Source organism: Megascapheus bottae, chromosome 3, assembly GCF_031878675.1.
Source record: "Megascapheus bottae isolate mThoBot1 chromosome 3, mThoBot2.hap1, whole genome shotgun sequence".
NCBI lineage: Eukaryota > Metazoa > Chordata > Mammalia > Rodentia > Geomyidae > Megascapheus > Megascapheus bottae.
Window position 1 is genome coordinate 4,005,981 of NC_143511.1, and position 19,484 is coordinate 4,025,464.

At 39.3% G+C, this 19,484-nt stretch overlaps 1 protein-coding gene and 1 pseudogene across 1 annotated transcript; one reads left to right on the forward strand and one right to left on the reverse strand.

The window, feature by feature from the left end:
* Positions 1–1,001: 1,001 nt before the first annotated feature.
* LOC150064845 (proteasome activator complex subunit 3 pseudogene) lies at positions 1,002–1,755 on the reverse strand (annotated as a pseudogene).
* On the forward strand, positions 1,754–18,883 carry LOC150064846 (spermatogenesis-associated protein 31D1-like). Its single transcript, XM_090329272.1, has 4 exons — positions 1,754–1,818; positions 15,151–15,208; positions 16,022–18,461; positions 18,630–18,883. Exons 1-4 carry the CDS (start codon positions 1,754–1,756, stop codon positions 18,881–18,883), a joined length of 2,817 nt encoding a protein of 938 aa, XP_090185398.1.
* Positions 18,884–19,484: the final 601 nt, after the last annotated feature.

The window sequence follows — 19,484 nt, forward strand, 5'->3', positions numbered from 1 at the left end:
TTCCAACCGTTTTGACCTATAGTTTTTTAACCATAAACATGGACACATCGATAAGTGTACATACATATACATATATACTGATTGCTTTTCTTGGAAGCACAAAAATATTTCCAAAGGAAAGCACAATGGGGGCAGCAGCATCTGGACCTCACACAGGCTAACATCTCCCGCCTCTGTTCACCTGACCTGGAAGAAGGCAAAAAGACCTTGACTAGGAGGAAAAGGTCTTCCCCAGCCCTCTGCTTCTCAGCTATTGGTTCTTTTCCAACTTATCCTGGGCACCAAGTGGCTACAATATCAGGAAGAAGGATGGGACCAGAACTTTTGCCTGGGTAACTGAAAACTAAGATAACTATCACCTGCCAAAAGTTGTATCTCTGACAGGAACTGGGGCAAGAAAATGGTGGTGAGGAAAGAGGATAGGTTAGGTAATGGAGTAGGAAGATATATACTCATATCTGTATGAGTATGTACATGTAGATACATATGAATGAGAAAAATCCAGTTATAGAACGAACTAGGGACACAGCTGAAGGACCTCCATGTTCCTTGTTAGATCAGGTTCAAGGGGGGATTAAAATAGATTGGAAACCCTAAGTCAACAGGGAAATTGTGGCAGGAAGGACAGAAACAAGAAACGGCCTCACAAGAAGTAAGATAGTCTTTCCCACCCCTGCCATCCTAGCTCCCCCGCCATCCTAGCTCCTCAACTTTTAAAAAAAACCAATCATCAAAAGGAAGAAAACACAAAGCTTAAGACAAAGGAGGAGAGAAAAAAGTATTCTCATACTAAAAATTCTGCACACAGAAACATCTGTGTGCAGATTTTTCTAATTTCTCCAGAAATTATGGCAGGCTGGGTGTGAGGCACTAGGGAAAGAGAAGACAGAACACACATCACAGAACTAGATAAGACTTCCATTAAACTCTGGTTTTATTTCCAGTGTTCCCATCACAATAGTAATACACAAACCAAGGCAATATTGGTCTTGAACGGAGAATCACAGAGTCCCCTGGCCCTGGACTTGGTACAATATAACTTTGTTATTGCTTCTGGGTCATTTTATCCTCTTGATATTTTGGGGGATCATGTCCTATAGAGTTATATACTGATTTCTCAGCTCTGTATATGATAAACTGAAGGCTGATGACATTTTTTTCTCATCAGTCTCTGCCACAGTGTAGCGATAGTTCTCCACATGGGCATGTTTAGCTATTTTAGAAAACAATTTGGCTCTTACAGTTTAGAAATCTGGCCCAGAAATGGAGCTTCATTCCCAATCGATTTTAGCTTTGCAACTTGTCTCTTCTTCAATAGATATCCCAAAGTAGTTCTCATTGTCCATCCTGAGACTCAAGAGCTGGACACACATTTAGACTGCGTTACATTTCTGGGGAAGCAGCCAGATCTCAGGTTTCATTTTCTCAAGAATGTCCACCAGCTGCTGGTTGCCTTTTCACATCCCATTGAACATCACAAATATCTTAGAATATCTCTTCACATCTGTCTGAACTTCACTTCCTATAAGTGAGACTATCCAAACCATCGTGGATATTGGTGAGAAGAATGGGGTCAGGAACAGGGAGAATCAGGTCTAAGTAGAGGAGTTTGGTCATGGATGTCTAGGATTGGTTCTTTAAGGTTTGAATACTTTGTGAAAAGTTGTCACCACGTCTTCCACCTGGCTTGTGATAAACTCTGAAAGAATCATCCTTGGGCTTCACTTCCTGATCTACCTTCAGTGATGAGGCCATGGCCCAGCTGGACACTCTGCTAGAGACCAGAGGCTCTAGGGAAGAGGACCAGAGGAACCTGAGGTATCTCAGCTGCCCTCAGGACCTGGTCACACTCACTGGCTTTTTCACTGCTTGTTCATTCTTGCCTCCATCTGCCCAGTCCACCTGTACCCCAGTCTACCCAGTCTCTCCATCTGGCTGCCTGCTATATACTCGCTCCTGAGCTCACCTTCCTGGCTTTTGCCCCTCATGATGGAAGTTACATCACCACAGCTAGATTGTCACATAAGGTTTTGATTCTATTCTGTGGTGTTTGGCAGACAAGTTTCCTCCCTGAAAATAATTCATTCTTTCCCTCAATAAATGTGCGCAGAGCTGGGAGGGGGAAGAGTATGGGAATGGAGCGAGTATTGCTGAAGAATGTGTCATATGTCACATGCTAAGATTCAGAAGCATTCTTTGACCTTCTTGTAAAGATTTCTGGCAAGTCATCTATGGATGATTTTTTCCTCCTAATTATGGGTGTGTCAAAGTAAAAGATTTCTGCTATTTCCTCTCAATATATCTTTATCTCCGGAGTTTTGCCATTGACCCTACCATTCTGACTCCTAGGACTCCAAAAACGTGCAGATTATATGAACATGCTCCTCCTCAGAAGAGGAAGTGGGGACATTTTGGAGGACCTCAATATTCATTTTAGAATCAATTCCCCTATTGTTGGTTTTTAGGGTCCTTTATTTCTATGGAAGTCAGTTTATGCCTTAATTTTAGACATATCGCCAAAAGAAAAACAGAATAATCTGTTTTCTGTGGTGATATAGTTTGACATTCTTCCCCGTTATCTCATTTTTTCTATTTCCAATATTAGTCAAAATTTTCAATTCTAGATTAAATTAACTTTATTATTTTTCTACTATTTCATATGCTATGCTCTTATACTTGTTTCCTTTATCCTAAAGGTTTTATATGTAATCAACATTTCTAAATGTTATCTTCAGATAGGCTTTATTAATTCCCTTTATATCTTTTGTCTGAAAAAATACACATGTTGAAAATCTACTGGAATCATGAAGTTATGGTCAGCTCTCAGGCTCTGCCCTCTCCCAGCTCTGTGCATGTATATTGGGGAAAAGAACGAATTACTTTCAGGGAGGGAATTTTTCTCTGTCATTTGTATAATAGAATCATAAACCTATGTGACACTTTAGCTGGATATATATATATATTTTTTAAGTCTACCTGTGGTGATGCAACTTCTGGCATGAGGGGCAAAAGCACTATTCGCAATCTTTTATTCCACAAATCATTACCTTGTGCAAATAACTTTCATGGTGAGATAGTTCACACCAGGATTAACAAAAATGAGTAGATAAAGGCTAAAATCCTGGAGAAATTGGAAGTATCTCTCACAGCCAGTAAAAATGTAAAATGATCCAGCTGTTTTAAAAATCATTTTGCCATTTCCTCACATGTTAAGCATAGCATGGCCATATCACACAGCAATTCCATTTCTATTTCTATGCCTGAGAAAAATGCCTAAGTTCACACAGAAACTTGTATGTAAATGTTTATAGCTGCATCACAGCCCAGACCAGAAACAGCTCACTTATCCAACTAAAGAATAGATGAACAAAATGTTTATTAGAGCAGAAAATAGCTTTTAGTAATAAAAAGGAATAAAATATTGATACATGCCACAATATGGATGAACTTTGAAAACACTGTTAACGAAAGGAAGTCACGTGCAATTGACTATATATGATTCCATTACACCCAGAAAATGAACATTACATTTACAGAGACAGAAAGACTAATGGTCGATGAGAGATGAGGAGGGATAAGTGTGAATAAAATCTCAAGGTCACAGAGTCCCCTTTTAAAGTCATGAAAATACTTTGAATTTGACTCTGGTATGTTTGTACAGCATAAAAATTATACATGACCTAGGTGGGTGGTATGGTATGTGTTATGGTACATTTCAATACAACTTAAATGATATAAAAAGTAGAAGTGCTTAAAAAGTGAACGACAGCTAGAAGCAGAGGAAGCCATCCCAAAATCATTCTATGAAGCCAAAATCACATTCATCTCCAAACCAGGGAAAGACCCCTCCCTCCAAAAAGAGAACTACAGACCAATCTCTCTGATGAACATAGACACAAAGCTCCTCAATAAAATACTAACCAACAGAATCCAGAGACAAATTTCAAAAATTATACACCACGATCAAGTAGGCTTCATCCCACAGATGCAAGGTTGGTTTAACATTTGCAAATCAACTAATATAATACATCATATCAATAGAGCTAAGGTTAAGAATCATATGATAATTTCTCTGGACACCGAGAAGGCATTTGACAAAATACAACATCCATTCATCTTGAAAGCACTAGAAAAAATAGGAATAGCAGGTACATTCCTTAAAATAATTAAAGCCATATATGACAAACTACAGCCAGTATCATATTAAATGGAGAAAGACTAGAATCATTTACTTTAAAATCAGGAACTAGACAGGGATGCCCACTTCCTCCACTTCTCTTCAATATAGTGCTGGAACCCTTAGCTATAGAAATAAGACAAGAGAAGGACATCAAAGGGATCCACATAGGGAAAGAAGAAATCAAACTATCCCTACTTGCAGATGACATGATCCTATATCTGAACAACCCAATAAACTCCACTCCTAAACTCCTAGAACTAATAAATCACTTTAGCAAAATGGCAGGATACAAAATCAACCTGCAAAAGTCAGTAGCCTTTCTATACGCCAAAAATACACAAACAGTGGGAAAAATCAAGAAAATGATCCCTTTTGCAAAAGAGTAAAATGTTTAGAGATTAACTTAGCCAACGATGTAAAGGAATTATTTCATGAAAACTATAAAAGCCTAATGAAAGAAATCGAAGAGGACATGGAACAACATCCCACGCTCATGGATAGGAAGAACCAATATAGTGAAAATGGCCATATTGCCAAAATTGATATACAAATTCAGTGCAATCCCCATCAAAATCCCAAAGACAATTCTTTACTGAAATAGAAGATACAATCCAAAGGTTCATATGGAGCAACAAAAGACCTAGAATAGCCAAAGCAATTCTAGGCAAAAAGAGTAATGCAGGTGGTACTGTAATACCAGACTTCAAACTCTACTATAGAGCCAAATAACAAAAACAACATAGACCAGAAGATCAATGGAACAGAAGATCCAGAAATAAAACCACATACCTATAGTCATCTTATATTTGACAAAGGAGCTAGAGATCTACCGTGGAACAAACACAGCCTATTCAATTATTGGTGCTGGCAAAACTGGGTAGCCACATTCAGAAAACTGAAATTGATCTCAGCCTGTTGCCATGCATAAATGTTAACTCAAAATGGATCAAAGATCTCAATATCAGACCTGAAACTCTGAAAGCGTTACATGATAGAGTAGGAGAGACATTGGAACACATAGGCACAGGCAAAGCCTTCCTGAACAGAGTCCCAGATCACAACAGAGTGGAGAGATTTGACAAGTGGAACTACCTAAAAATAAAAAGTTTCTGCACAGATGAAAACATAGCTACTAAAACAGAAAGATAGCCAACCAACTGGCGAAAGATATTTACCAATAATACATCAGACAAATGCCTAATACTCAATATCTAAAGGGAATTCAAGGAACTAATTCCCCCAAAGCCAATAAACCAGTCACAAAGTGGGAAAGGGATCTAAACAGAGACTTATCAAAAGAAGAGGTTAAGATAGCAAAGAAACATATGAGAAAATGCTCATCATCCATGGACACAAAGGAAATGAAAATAAAAACAACCCTAAGATACCATCTTACCCCAATCAGCATAACCAATATTCTGAACTCAGACAGCAACAAATGCTGGTGGGGATGTGGAGAAAGAGGAACCCTACTGCACTGCTGGTGGGAATGGAAACAAATTCAGCCACTCTGGAAGGCAGTTTGGAGGTTCCTCAACAAACTAAATATAGACCTTTCCTACAATCCAGCCATACCACTCCTGGATATCTACTCTAAGCATCATAACCCAGGATATGATAAGGACATCTGCTCAGCCATGATCATAGCTGCACTAGTCACAATACCCAAGAGATGGAAACAACCCAGATGCCCTACTAGAGATGAATGGATACAAAAATTGTGGTATGTATATATACAATGGAATTCTATATAACCACCAGATAAGATAAAATAATGGCATTCACGGTGAGGTGGATGAAATTAGAGTGAATCATGTTGAGCGAGATAAATCAAGACCAAAGGAACAAAAGTCATACTGTCTCCTGATATGTGGATCTTAGATTCAAATAGTACAAGAGTGATGACTCAATACTTTTGGCCTTTGAGATATGAATATAACTATATGGACATATAAATCTATGGTGGGATATATATTCTAAAGACATTATGTTATATTGTATAGAGCAATGCATATCTATGACGCAGTTTCAGCTTAACTTTAATTTTGTTCCTAAATTTATGTGCCTGTGATTGCATATAGAGATTCCCTTCTTGAATATTGTTTGTTAAACTTGACATTTGAAATTTGATGTAAAAAATCAGTATTAATAAAATCTTTTTTTTAAGTGAATGTCAGGAATAGGAGAGGCTATTACAGAAGAGCTCAATATATTTTTGAAATCTGGAGGAGAGGTAATGACTTAGCAAAACAGAAAAGCACCTTCAAGCTAGATTCTACCATGAATCCCTGAAGACAGATGATTCAGTAGGAACCAATAAGAAAGAGACCTGGGGCTGGGAATGTGGCCTAGTGGTAGAGTGCTTGCCTAGCATGCACGAAGCCCTGGGTTGATTCCCCAGTACCCCATACATAGAAAAAGCCAGAAGTGATGCTGTGGCTCAAGCAGTAGAGTGTTACCCTTGAGAAATTCCAAGGACAGTGCCCAGGCCTTGAGGTCAACCCTCAGGACTGGCAAAATAGAAAGAACGAAAGGAAAGAAGGAAGGAAGGCAGGAAGGAAGGAAGGAAGGAAGGAAGGAAGGAAGGAAGGAAGGAAGGAAGGAAGGAAGGAAGGAAGGACAGGAGGAGGAGGAGGAGGAGGAGGAGGAGGAGGAGGAGGAGGAGGAGGAGGAGGAGAAGGAGAAGGAGAAGAAGAAGAAGAAGAAGAAGAAGAAGAAGAAGAAGAAGAAGAAGAAGAAGAAGAAGAGGAGGAGGAGGAAGAAGAAGAAGAGGAAGAAGAAGAAGAAGAAGAAGAAGAAGAAGAAGAAGAAGAAGAAGAAGAAGAAGAAGAAGAGGAATAAGAAGAAGAAGAAAAGGAAGGAAGGAAGGAAGGAAGGAAGGAAAAGAAAGAAAGAAGAAAAGAAAGAAAGAAAGGAAAGAAAGAAAAAAGAAAAAAAGGAAGGAAGAAAAAACCCAATTGTTACATATTTTGGATGTGATTCCTTGAAATTTTGGTTTCAAGGAATCAAGATTTTCCTTGGAACAGAGTTGAGACAACCATTTCGAAAATGGTGTTGGGTGTACCTGTGGTGTGAGGAAGTTGTGGGAACCAAAGCCAAAAATTTTAAAAGTTATGCCAGGCTCAGTATAATGTAGTCAATGGTCAAGTTAAAAATATAGTTGTTTAAAGCTGGGCACCAGTGGCTCACATCTGCAATACTAGCTACTGAGGAGGCTGAGATCTGAAGATCGTGGTTTGAAACCAGCTCGGGCAGAAAAATTTGTGAGACTCTTATTTTCAGTTAATCACAGAAAAAGCCAGAAGTGATCTTGTGGCACAAGTGGTTGAGTGCTAGCTTTGAGCAAAAGCACCCAGGCCCAGAGTTTAATGTTCACGACCAACAAAAGGAAGGTAGTTTAAAGTGAAGAGTGTGGCTCAGTGGCAGAGCATCCACATAGTAAAAGGCCCTCAGATCAAATCCTATTATCAAGAAAAAAATGTATTTAAAACAAACTTGAAAAAAGTTAAATTGATCGTAAATAACAATGTATAATTTAACTGGATTTACTTCTTGCTAATGTTTAACCCATTTGCTGGTTTTTCTCTCTTCCCTCATGTATATTTATATACATATGTGTATATGACATGTTATTTGTTTACATGTATATATGTGTATCTTTGTACACACATATATGTAGGCAAGAACATATATACAAAAATAAATTTATATACTTGAGGAGAAATTTCATACGTATGAATGGTTATATTTCATCTATTAAAATAATACTAAATTTAACACTTAATACTTGATTATCTTTCAGTAACATTAACACAGTTACAATTTTTATTATCTTTAAGTAGTTATAAAATTTTAAATCATTCATCCTTATTGTATATGTAGTATGTATTTGTGCTTTTCTTTTCTTTTCCAGTTGTGGGGCTTGAACTCAGGGACTGGGTGCTATCTGTGAGCCTCTTTGTGTTCAAGGCAAATGCTCTACCACTTGAGTCACAGTGCCACTTCTGTTTTTTAGAGATAAGAGGTTAATTGGAGAATAAGAGTCTTATGGAGGCTTCTCTGCCCATCTGGCTTGCAATCATGATGCTCAGATCTCAGCCTCCTGGAGTAGCTGGGATTATAGGCATGAGTTACTGCACCCAGCTGTTTCCTCTTTTCTTTTCTTTTTATTTTTTTAACATCTCCATTACAAGGGCAGTCTGTAATTTCCTATTGTGTTTAGCTGTGTGACATCAGTCTCTTTTAATCTGGAATAGTACTTTTTTATGACCTGATCTCTTTTGAGGAATATACCTATTGTTTCAGTTTTATGACCCCTCCCCCAGGTTTACTTTTCGTTTTTTTAAATTTTATTGTTGGGGTAATGTATAGAGGGATTACAGTTGTAATTCGTCAGGTAGTAGGTGCATTACTTCTCACACATGGATACCCCTTTTCATATTTGGCCCTGTTTCCCTCCCCCCCACTCCCTCCCAATCATCTTGTTTCCTCCTTCCCTTCCTTATTTGAAATAAACAAACAAACATATATACATACTATACCAGGTAACAAAATCAGATACGTTCACTTTTGTGATGAGGTTTCTCCTGGTCATATATTAAAGGATATTTTTGTGTTTGTGAGTTTGCTTGTTACAAACAACAACAAAGCAACACCAGGAATGCAAGGCTATATAAGAGGTATTTCTGAACAGACCTCCTCTAGTCAAGGGAAGGCAGATGGGAGGAAGTCGGCTTGACAAGACAATGGAGAAGCTACGCATGCAGGACAGGACAAAGAACAGTCTAGTATTTCTGGTAAGCTTTCATTGTAAGAAAAAGCAAGGATTGGGTGTCTGGGGTGAAGGTGGATTCATCAAACCTGATGGCTAAACAATACTATGAGGGAACAACACAGGGCTTAACCAGTTTATAAACTTCTGAAGCTAAAAGATCTATTTTTGGTGGTACTGGAGCTGGAATTTGGGGGCCTCAGGTGCAATACTGCTTACAACTCTGTTTTTCACTGTTTCGTTTGGTTTGGTTTTGTTCCTGTCTAGGTATGCATCTGAGCCACAATCTGCCTCCATCGTGGATCACAGGAATGTGCCACGGTCCAGTTTCCGCCATGGAGGAAGAACCTCACGGATTTTCCTGACTGTGCTGTCCTGCCACTGCAGTCCTCCCAATCTCAGCGTCCCTTCTAACTTGGGATTCTGCTCTAGCTAGCTTTGAACTGCAATCCTCTGGTCCTCAGTATCCCATATAGTGAGGATTGCAGGTTTGAACTATCAGAGCCTGGCTGTAAATACATAAGTTTTAAGAGTTTTAAGGGTTAAGTGAACTAATATTATGAAAGGATAATAGATATACTATACAATAGCCACCAAAATAACATCTCTCTCTCTATATGAACCAATGGAAATTTTGGTGAAAAGTTACAAAGTAGATGGAGGAAAAAGCTCATAAAGTAACCATAAATGTGGTTTAAAGCAAAGGGCCTTGCCAAATGAAGTTCAATCAGCCTAATTAGAAGACCCATGATGCTAAGGTGAAGCCTACCCCTCACATCAGGATGGATCTGGTTGTGTGGGCTTTGGACATGTACAATTGCTCTGTACAACTGATGCAAAACTATGGGAGAGGGAAGGCAGAATGAGGAGGAAGCAGGGTTGGAGAGAGAAAGAATGATTGAAAACATGTTGAAAATGTTTGTTGTGTCGTCTCCCTTTTATGCTTTTTTGGATTCTGTTCATTGGTGTAAAGTACTGTGCTCTCTACAGGCTTTTAGCATTATCACTGAACCTTTTGAGAAATCTCAAGGGGTTTTGTGTTCAAGGTTTCTGTTTTTGTGCAGGTAAAAAGCATTGTGTATTTGAGGAGCTGTAGGTGAGAGCAGAATAGAACTTGTAAGTCCCTGAGCATGCAAAGCTTTCAAAGATTACATGTTATCCAAAGGGAGATCACAATGCAATGAAAGGATCTCTTATAATATCTAGGTAGTAGGTAGAATGATTAAAATATTGAGGTAAACACACTCTATTGAAAGGGTGTAGTGAAGGGATCTATAGGACACAAGAGGGATGAACAGATTAGCATATCTGGGTGATGGAGGGAAGCTGTAGGTTCAATTCCCTTATGTTGTTTTCTCCACCACCAGCCTTAAGAATCTTTGCTTTCTGCTCAGGCTCTGTGATGTGGCGTGGAACTGTGTGTAATTTAGAATGTGTACTCAGTGCCTGGATTCTGATGTGGATCTTCTTCTTTGACCTCGAAGCCATACCACAGCATAACTGAACTTCAACTTGACTTCTTGAGTATTCCTATCTCCGACTTCCTGTCTGGGTTTCTCCTTCTCTCTCTGTGCTAACAGAAGAGGAATTTGTATTTCCCAATAGCCTAGAAACAGAGAGATATCAAACAGGTAATAAAACTAGAGCTGCTCCGAGTGTAATACATGGATTTAATGTGATAAACTTCCCTTTAAACACTACCTTTGCCGCATCCAACACATTTTTCTAAGTTGCATTTTCATTTTATTTACTTTTACATATTTTAAACCTCTCAAAAAATTTGATCAATGAGTTAATGCTTTGTTTAATCTCAGATCATTTTGGGATTTTTCTAACTACCTTTCCTTTACTGATTTCTATTTTAACAGCTTTTGGCCTAAAAGCATATTTCATATGGCTACTGTTCTTTTTTATTTATTAAGGCATAGCTTATTTCCCAAAATGTGTTATATCCTGGAGGATGTACCACTTGAGCATGGGGAAATGATTATGTATTCTGTTCAGCTTGGGGAGATTATTTGATAATATTAATGATATCCAAGTGATTGAATGTGTTGTTTCAGACTATGTCCTGATGATTTGCAGCACAACCAAGCTTCAATTTCTGTTATAAAGTTTGTTGAAGCTGTTAACAATATCAGTAGGTTCATCTATTTCCTTTCCTATTTCTAACAGTTTGTCATACATTTTGACAATCTGTTATTAGATATATACACAATGTTTTCCTTATGTTGTTGGAAAATTGAACCCTTCATTATTATTTGATACTTCTTTTATCACTGGTAACTTTTCTTATGCTTTGCTTGAAATTAATACTATTTCTGTTTCCTTTCCTTTTTTTCTTTGTGGGTCATGGGGCTTGAACTGGGCCTGGGTGCTGTCCCTGAGCTCTTCAGCTCAAGGCTTACCACCCTACCCTTGATCCAAGCCCCACTTCCCATTGTCAAGAGGTTAACTGGAGAAAAGAGTCTTAGGTCTTTTGTGCCTGGACTGGCTTTGAATCTTGGTCCTCAGATCTGAGCCTCCTGAGTAGCTAGGATTACAAGCATGAGCCACCACACTCAGCCTGTTTTCTTTTGATTCATGGCAATATTTCATGGCAAATATCTATAGGATTTATATGTTAAGAGTATTATCTCATATCTTCAACTTTAATATTCATTATACCCAATCTTCCTTTTTATTTTCCCTTTTTTTCTCCTTTACGTTATCTTAAACAGGAATTTTGTTTAATTTTATTTGGATCCCTTTTTCTAGAAGTTCTAACTGTGTATTTTTAGGGTATATAACATGATGCTGAGTATTCTTTCCTATTTATCTTCCCATTTCCTTTTCCCATACCGTGGTGACCACTCTTACAGCCTTACTCTCTATTTATATGTATTCAGTGTTTTTAAAATAATTCCTGCCAGGCACTAGTGACTCACACCTATAGTCCTAGCTACTCAGAAGGCTAAGATCAGAGGATCACTGTTCAAAGTCTAGGCAGGAAAGTCTGTGAGATGTTTATCTCCAATTAATCACAAGAATATTTTAAATGGCACTGTGGCTCAAAATGATACGGTACTAAGGCTTGAACTTGGGGCTTGGGAACTGTCTGTCCCTTAGCTTTGTTGCTCAAGGCTTGCACTCTACCATTTGAGCTTTTTTGATGGTTAATTGGATATAAGAGTCTCATTGATTTTCCACCTGTAGCTGCCTTCAAACCAAAAACCTCAGATCTCAGCATCCTGAGTAAGTTAGGATTATGGCTGTAAGACCCTGGCACCTAGCAATGGTCTTTTTCACTCCCAGAGAGGTCTTGGTTTCAGTGATAAAACATGTGATCATTCTATTTTGTAGGATCCCAGGAAATAGCTTTGGGCACTTTGTGAGTTTTCTGTTGTTGTTTTGATTTTTTGAAAGCCATTAATGATGTTCACTAATAGGAACTACTAGTGGTAGAATTTATGTTAAGTTCCTAGGAACTGGGCTGTGTTTAATGTTTTCTATAGTTATAACCATCAGAGTTTCAAATATCTTCTAGTACCCAGGTTTTGTCTCTGGTGCTTTAGTTTTTCATAAGGTTACTTCCTTAAGTAGAGCATTCATGACACAGCTCATGTTGGGTTTAAATCTCCTATTTCTAGTAGGTATGAGTCCCTGGGCTGTGGGGTTCATTCGTGACTTTAGGTTTGTTTTTCTGAATCTTAGGGTAACACAGGGTGGGTAGAAGAGGCTGGAGATAGGCAACTTTCCTTCTCCCATATGACATAGCACCTAGTGTTGATGTCTTCTACTAAGAAGGCTCCTGTTAAAGAGAATAATTGGGGTCTGTTTGAAAATGGTTCCTTTTCTCTCTTCCTGATGGAAATATGAAGGTTTTCCCATGGATCTTCACTATGAGAGCCTGACGGGGAATCTTGCACGAAATAAAATGTAGGAAACTGTGTAAGATTAAAACCTATGGAGCAGCCTCACTCTAATGATAGTTCACAAACATTCTTTGGCAATTCATCAAATTGTCCACTTAAATGTTCTTTCCAGTTTACGATTCCATTGGATTTTGCCTTGATTATGCTTTCTGTGAAGAGGTGGGAGGTGGTTTTACTTGGGAGCTCCATTCTCTGATAGCACTAAAAAAATTTTTTTTAGCTTATTCAGTTTTCCAAAGCTCCTTAATGCCATAATTGACTCTTTTCTCACAGGATGATTCTTTAGCTTCCTATTCACCTTCTCACATTGCTAGATAACTTTTGATTGGCCCAGAGAGATATCAGAGATAAGAAGGCTAGGAGAGACCAGGAGATCATTCTTCTAGAGCAATAGATCAGGCAAGGCTAGAGATTCAGGTAGGGATAATGTTTACATTTGCAGTTCACAGCCAACTAATCTGGGTATGCGGGATTCCAAGCACCAGTTCCATGATTCTGACTTATCTTAGTTACAGATTACAAGTGTTCTAAAGGGGAATGGACTCTTTGTACCACTTGATCCTATGTTTCACTTAATGTCAAGCATTTTCACCAAGCCTTCCTCCATGTTGGGCAAATCTAGAGAGGAGAGACTTCTGACTAAACTTCAAGTATGAACTCAAGTCCTTCTTTTAGATTCTCAAAAAAAATAAATTGAAAAATCTGATCATCTTATAAAATTAATCAAGAAAGGAATAAACTATTATTTAAAATTGGGAATAATATTATTTTTAGATAATGGATATCTATATTTCCTAAGAGTAGCTTCTTTATGTTTCTTTTCTTCTTAGCATCAGGGAAGAACCAAGAAAAGAAAGGTAGGAAATTTTAAGGTAAGGTGCCACTTGTTTGACCTAGCACCTCAAAGGTGACTTGCCTGTCTTTCGATGAGATCCTAGGTTGATCATCTCTGAGGATATGAATATTTGGGTTTTTTTTTGTCAGTTGTGAGGCTTGAACTTCCTTAGGGTTTGAGTGCTGTTCCTGAGCTTTTTTGTTACCAAATTGAGCCACAGCACCACTTCCGGTTTTCTTTCATTGAAGGTAAGAAGAGTATCACTGAGATGGCTTTGAACCACAATCCTCAGATTTCAGTTTCTGAGTAGCTAAGATAACATGCATAAGCCACTAGTGCTCAGCTGAAGACATCAGTTTTAAGCAGTGTCTTTCAGAAAATAAAGCCTGTAGAGGAGAAGTAAGGAGGAAGGGCAGTCAAACTCAACACTTCTCGGTCTGTATTCTGCCCAGCCACAGGCATGAAGCAGTGATGAGCCTGAAGAGTGGGTGCTGGTCAAGTGAGGAACACATAGCCTGGCAAGGAAAGTTTAGTGGTTGCTTTGGAGTCACAACTTCTGTGTTCCATGCTTTATTTTGGGATGCTCAGACTCATCTCTGCGGTAACCTCCTGTGGTGATTCTGAGTATCACAGTACTTTATAAATGAAGCCACATAAGTATGTGAACTTTCCTCATAACCTCACCAAGTGCAGCTGCCTGTCAAGCCAACTACTTAGGCAAAACTTACATCCCATCTCAAAAAAAAAATAGAGATAAATGTGGTGGCACTCTTCTGTCATCCCAGCTGTGTGGGAAATACAAATTCAATAATCACTGACTAGGCCACCATAGGCCCAAACAAAAAACCCTATTTTAACAAACAAACAAAAAATAAAACAAAGCCAAGGCTATGGGTATGACTCAGGTGATAGAGCTCCTGCCTAGCAAGCACAAAAAAAAAACACCAAAACAAAAAATTGTAGTTATCTTGTCCCTGATTCTTGGTGCTTTCTGATTTAAATATCACATGGGATTCCCATAAATGGACTCCTGTATGTCTCTACTTTCATTATGAATATCAGTCTCCTGGTTGTCTAGGTCAGAGAAATTGCCATACAGAAGTAGACCAAGACATGAGAAAGGGTACCAATGTTTATTAAGTAATGCACCTTCTATCTGGTGAATATAATGTAACCCTTCAATTAATTACAATAAAAATACATGGAAAAAAGAAGAGCAGCAAGAAGCTTCTTTATGTTCAGAAAAAGTGATTGGTCTTTTTTTTTCTATGCCCTTTATTTTATATGTTCTGTTATACTAGGGTTATCAGTGCTACTTGTCTAGGAAAAGGAAGCTCCTGGAGAGAGATTATAGAAAACCATGGGAGAAAGTAAAGAAGGTCTCAGGCTTTACTCTGCTAGGCTCCCATGTCTTCCATTTGGCTACAGCTTTGTGTTTTCTCTCTTTCAGCCCTCCAGGCCAGTGTAGAAATACCACCTTTCAACACCATGCCAATCCCATTCATAAGGTATGTAATAAAAACAACTGCTGGGGCCAGTCATTTGCTTTCACAGGCATTCCTAAATTATGTGCCCTCTTTGTTGCCTTTGGCTCCCACAGCTCTTCACATACTCCTGTGACTCAGTCATCACCTCCTCTGCACTCTGCTTACTCAGAAATCCCTCCTCCAGACCTAATGCCAGCTTCTCTGCCTGAGCTTTCTCGACTTGCCCTTCCATCCTCTCACTTAACCAGATCACGTTCCTGTTCGGTTGAATTTCTTTCATCCTCACAACTGGGTAACAAACTCTCTACCACAAAAGCTTAGCCCTCTCCTTCATCCCAAGTTTCCCTCGCTAACTGCATGCATCTTCATCCTTCAACACATCACACTCAAGAGAACAGATTCTATTCTCTAACCACAGGCCATTTTGTTTCTGGTAGGTAGTCCTGCTGATGTCCTCTTTATGTCCCAACGATCAAAGGCAAAGAGTATTAAAACATGGAGATTTCTCAATTCTCTTGGTGGCAGGCTCATAACAAGAACACATTTCTCCCAAGATTGCCACACTGTGATTTTCAGCAAGAAAATGTTTCCTTCCATCCTCCGGATTCCTATTTCTGGAGAGACACTAATGCATCACATGTGGAGAACAGACATATTCCCTTTCTTGACCTTAATATACAGGAACTTTTAAAGAGACAAGAGAAGAAGAAAACGATTTTTGAAACTTTGGAAAAGGCAGGAAAGGAGGATGATAGACCAGTTTTTGAACAAAAGTGGTCAGAAAAGCAATTGACATCTTCATGGTACTCTATGCATTCTCTTGTTGGTGAGCAGGATACCATAGCCCCCCAAACTGACTGGGACATGAAAGGCAAAACAGAGCATTTAGGAATTCATCAGCAGCTCCTATATATGAAGACCATGGGGAAGAATTTAGAGCAGAAAGACAGTCAACTTTTCTGGGGTCTTCCATCTCTGCACAGTGAGTCAATAGTGGCTACGTTCTTGGTGTCTAGGGAAGGTGGCTCAATAGAACCTCATCTTATCTTATTCAATGAAATTTGTAAAGATCCTGTAGCCCAAATGCAGGGCAGACGACCACCACCACTTCCTCAATCCATCCCTCTTCCTCTGGCCAATGTGCATACCCAACCCATGACACAATCTCAGACTCTACCTTTTACACGGACCCATTTCCATACCTGTGCGAACCCTCCTCTTCTCACGATACCACTGTATTCTCCACCCTGTGGAAATCCTTCCCACAGTCCACAGAACAGGAATAACCCTGTCACCTTAAATGGAAATCAATACCTGGAATGTCACATGGTACAGAAACATCAAGATAGTTCATGGGGTTCAGTTCCTGAGGTCCAAAATCGTCAAGAATCTATTTGCCCTCTAGCTTCCAATGTAAAATTTGTGAGGCAAACCCCACAATCCTATGTCCCAGTGTCTGCCTTTTCTGGCCATTTTTGTGAACCCCAGAACCTGCAGCTCCATGTGCCAAATAGGCTAATCCCACCCTGGTGCTTCCAGGCCTATCTCAGCCCAGGGTCTTTGGTACTAATGGAACCACAATGCAATTCAACACAGATAGCTCACCACAATTGCAATCCTGTTTCCTTGCAACCCTTTGAGTGTCACGGCCATATTTGCAATGACCAAAGGAAGAGTCAAGTGAGTCAACTGGGAACTTTCTATGAGAGTGTTGCTACAAGCTCGCAGCTGAGAAGGGATACAGCACAGAATCTTGGACACATCTTAGGGAAATACCCATTAAATAATTTACCAATGGATTCAGAATACTATGTGTTGAACTGTCCAACAGCTGCACCTGAGAGACAAAATAAATGGGTGTATAATTCAAGGAATAGTTCAGGTAATACATCACTAAGGCTCCCAATGAGTAATTTGAATGAGCTTCAAATAAGAAGCATTCTTAGGCTGCACGTGATCAGAAAATTTTGGCAGATCAGTGTAGGTCAGATTCCTTTGATGGTGTGTCGTTCGTGGCTGGTTGGTGACAATATGGTACCTCATTCTGGGAGTTCTCATACACATATGGAAAAAACAAATTTGCTACCACTATTAAGTAGAAGCTTCTGCTCTGTTACTACACTGGAACTTCCCTTTCTTGATCAAAAAACACAACAGATGCTAGAAGCCCATATTATAAGGTTTCAGATGAGTCAGAGGTGGGGCCTTCCCCTCAAGGTTCTTGAATCTATTAAATTCTACATGTTGAGAGAAGCAAAAACATGGCCCCTTCCCCAATTTGACTTCCTCTCAACCTCCAGGCACCTTGCACGCAGTGCTACATCTTTTCAAGAAGATGTGGTAGGGACAACAAATTCAATCCCTATCTTGCGTCATTCTCTCTCTGCCAACTTACATGTAGATCAGAAAGGACATGGGCTCCTGACACGATTACCTTCTAATATTGAGCATGAGCTTGTAGATCAGACTTTTTTGCTCTGTACACACAATACCGTAGAAAAAGTGAATCTGAATAAAAGTGAATTAGAAAGTAGATACAGTCCAGGGCAGTTCACAAAGCAAGATGTGGCTGGGCCTAATCCAAGAGATGAAAGGGTAAGTTTTAGCCACACAGAAAAAATGCTTCAGGACAAAAGCATGGGGGAAATCTCAGAACATTTTCCAACATCCGATATAGACAGAGTTAATGAGAAAAAAACTGTATTAGCCAACAGATACAGCCCAAAGTGTAGGAGACAAAATGGAGATGAGCATACATCAGAGGATGGGAATTCTCACCACAGAAGAGGAGTGCTTCGAAAACAAAATATGGTGCATGAGAATCTAGAACATTTTACAAAACCCAACCAGTTGGGAAGTACACAAATGACAAATACACATTTAAGTAAAGTGGAAACTACCTTGACCACTGAATATGACCCAATAAGCCTATCAATTCTGAAAGATCCTACACTAAAGTTTAAGTTGAATACTGGGTCACATAACCAGGATGAGTCTTCTTCCAGTGACATGTCCTTTCCTTCAGGCAGCCTTACTTCTGAATCATCGTTGTCTTATGACAACAGTATCTCCAGTGGGGAAGTGGAAGCTTTCCAGGAACTGCATACTTACCTGGATGGCATAAGGCGCAATACAGAGCAATGGGACACTGGTAAGCATGCCAAGTTCCAGGGCAAATGTTACACACTACCTGAGAGAAGACTGATCTCACCAGAATCCAAAAAAGAAGAATTTATAAGGGAGGACTCGGGGTTAGAGATATCCACAGCAACAAGTAAGAGCCACGATGATCAGGAAAGGAAAGCAGAGAATCCTTCTGAAAGCAACTTCAGAAAAAAAATAAGGCAATTTTTTCAGTGGATTCATTTTAGGAAGAAAAGCACAGGAGAGGAAAGATCTGAGAAAGATAAAGCTCTCTTTATGAGTTGTGGGCCTCCTGAAGCCCATGAGCTAATGGAAACTCTTGGAAAGCTATTGGAGAAGAAACTGGCATGTAGACAGGTACCTCAGGACATGGGGATGAGTCAGGAGAAAGAATTGCAGGACTGGACAAAGCTCAACAAAGAACAACCTTCTACCTCGGACTCACAGCAAGAAGCTATCTCTCCTCGCCCGAGTTACTGTTCAACTGTGGGATGGATCTATGAGAATAACAGACCTCCTCAAAAGATTACAGCCTTCAGAGAACAGTTATGAGTCCAGAAACTTTCTTCCTCCCTGCACCCTCCAAAATGCCAAAGTCCTATCCAAGCTTTACCTGCAAGCAAGCATGCCAGATATTTGTACATGCTCTCATATTTTTGAACACCTTGAAGGCTAATTCATCTTTGAAAAGAAGTGCTTTTGCAGCATTTACAAGAAGGAAAACATTCATAAAGGAACTCAAATTTCTGTTTAAAAATTTCTTCAGTATAACACATCCTGTGATGGGAATAACCACTCTAATAGCAAATCAAGAATAAATGTTTCTTTTAATAGAATTACTTTCTCTGTCGTCTGCACTAGGGTTTGGGGATCCTGGATATATGCACAGGGAAATGAAGGAATTACAGTAGCTGTTAATGAGATTTGTCTTATTTCACTTCTAAAGTAGATGGCCAATTCTGTTTAAGGAGCCTGACAATAGCTTTCTCAGCTTTATCCCACATCTTTAACTTCACCATTTTCAGATATATTTCCTCTAAAATAATTTTTTGTGCTAGGCACTGGTGGCTCACACTGGGAATCTTAGCTACTCAGGAGGCTGAAATCTGAACATTGTGGTTCAAAGCCAGCCCAAGCCAGGAAACTCTATGAG

What these genes read in the sequence shown, in the direction of transcription:
- LOC150064846 (XM_090329272.1), top strand. Translation starts at nt 1,754, where the DNA reads ATGGCCCAGCTGGACACTCTGCTAGAGACCAGAGGCTCTAGGGAAGAG. An exon ending in GAGGACCAGAGGAACCTGAG is followed by an intron (nt 1,819 to 15,150) that starts GTATCTCAGCTG and finishes TCTCTCTTTCAG; the next exon opens with CCCTCCAGGCCAGTGTAGAA. An exon ending in AGAGATATCCACAGCAACAA is followed by an intron (nt 18,462 to 18,629) that starts GTAAGAGCCACG and finishes GGCCTCCTGAAG; the next exon opens with CCCATGAGCTAATGGAAACT.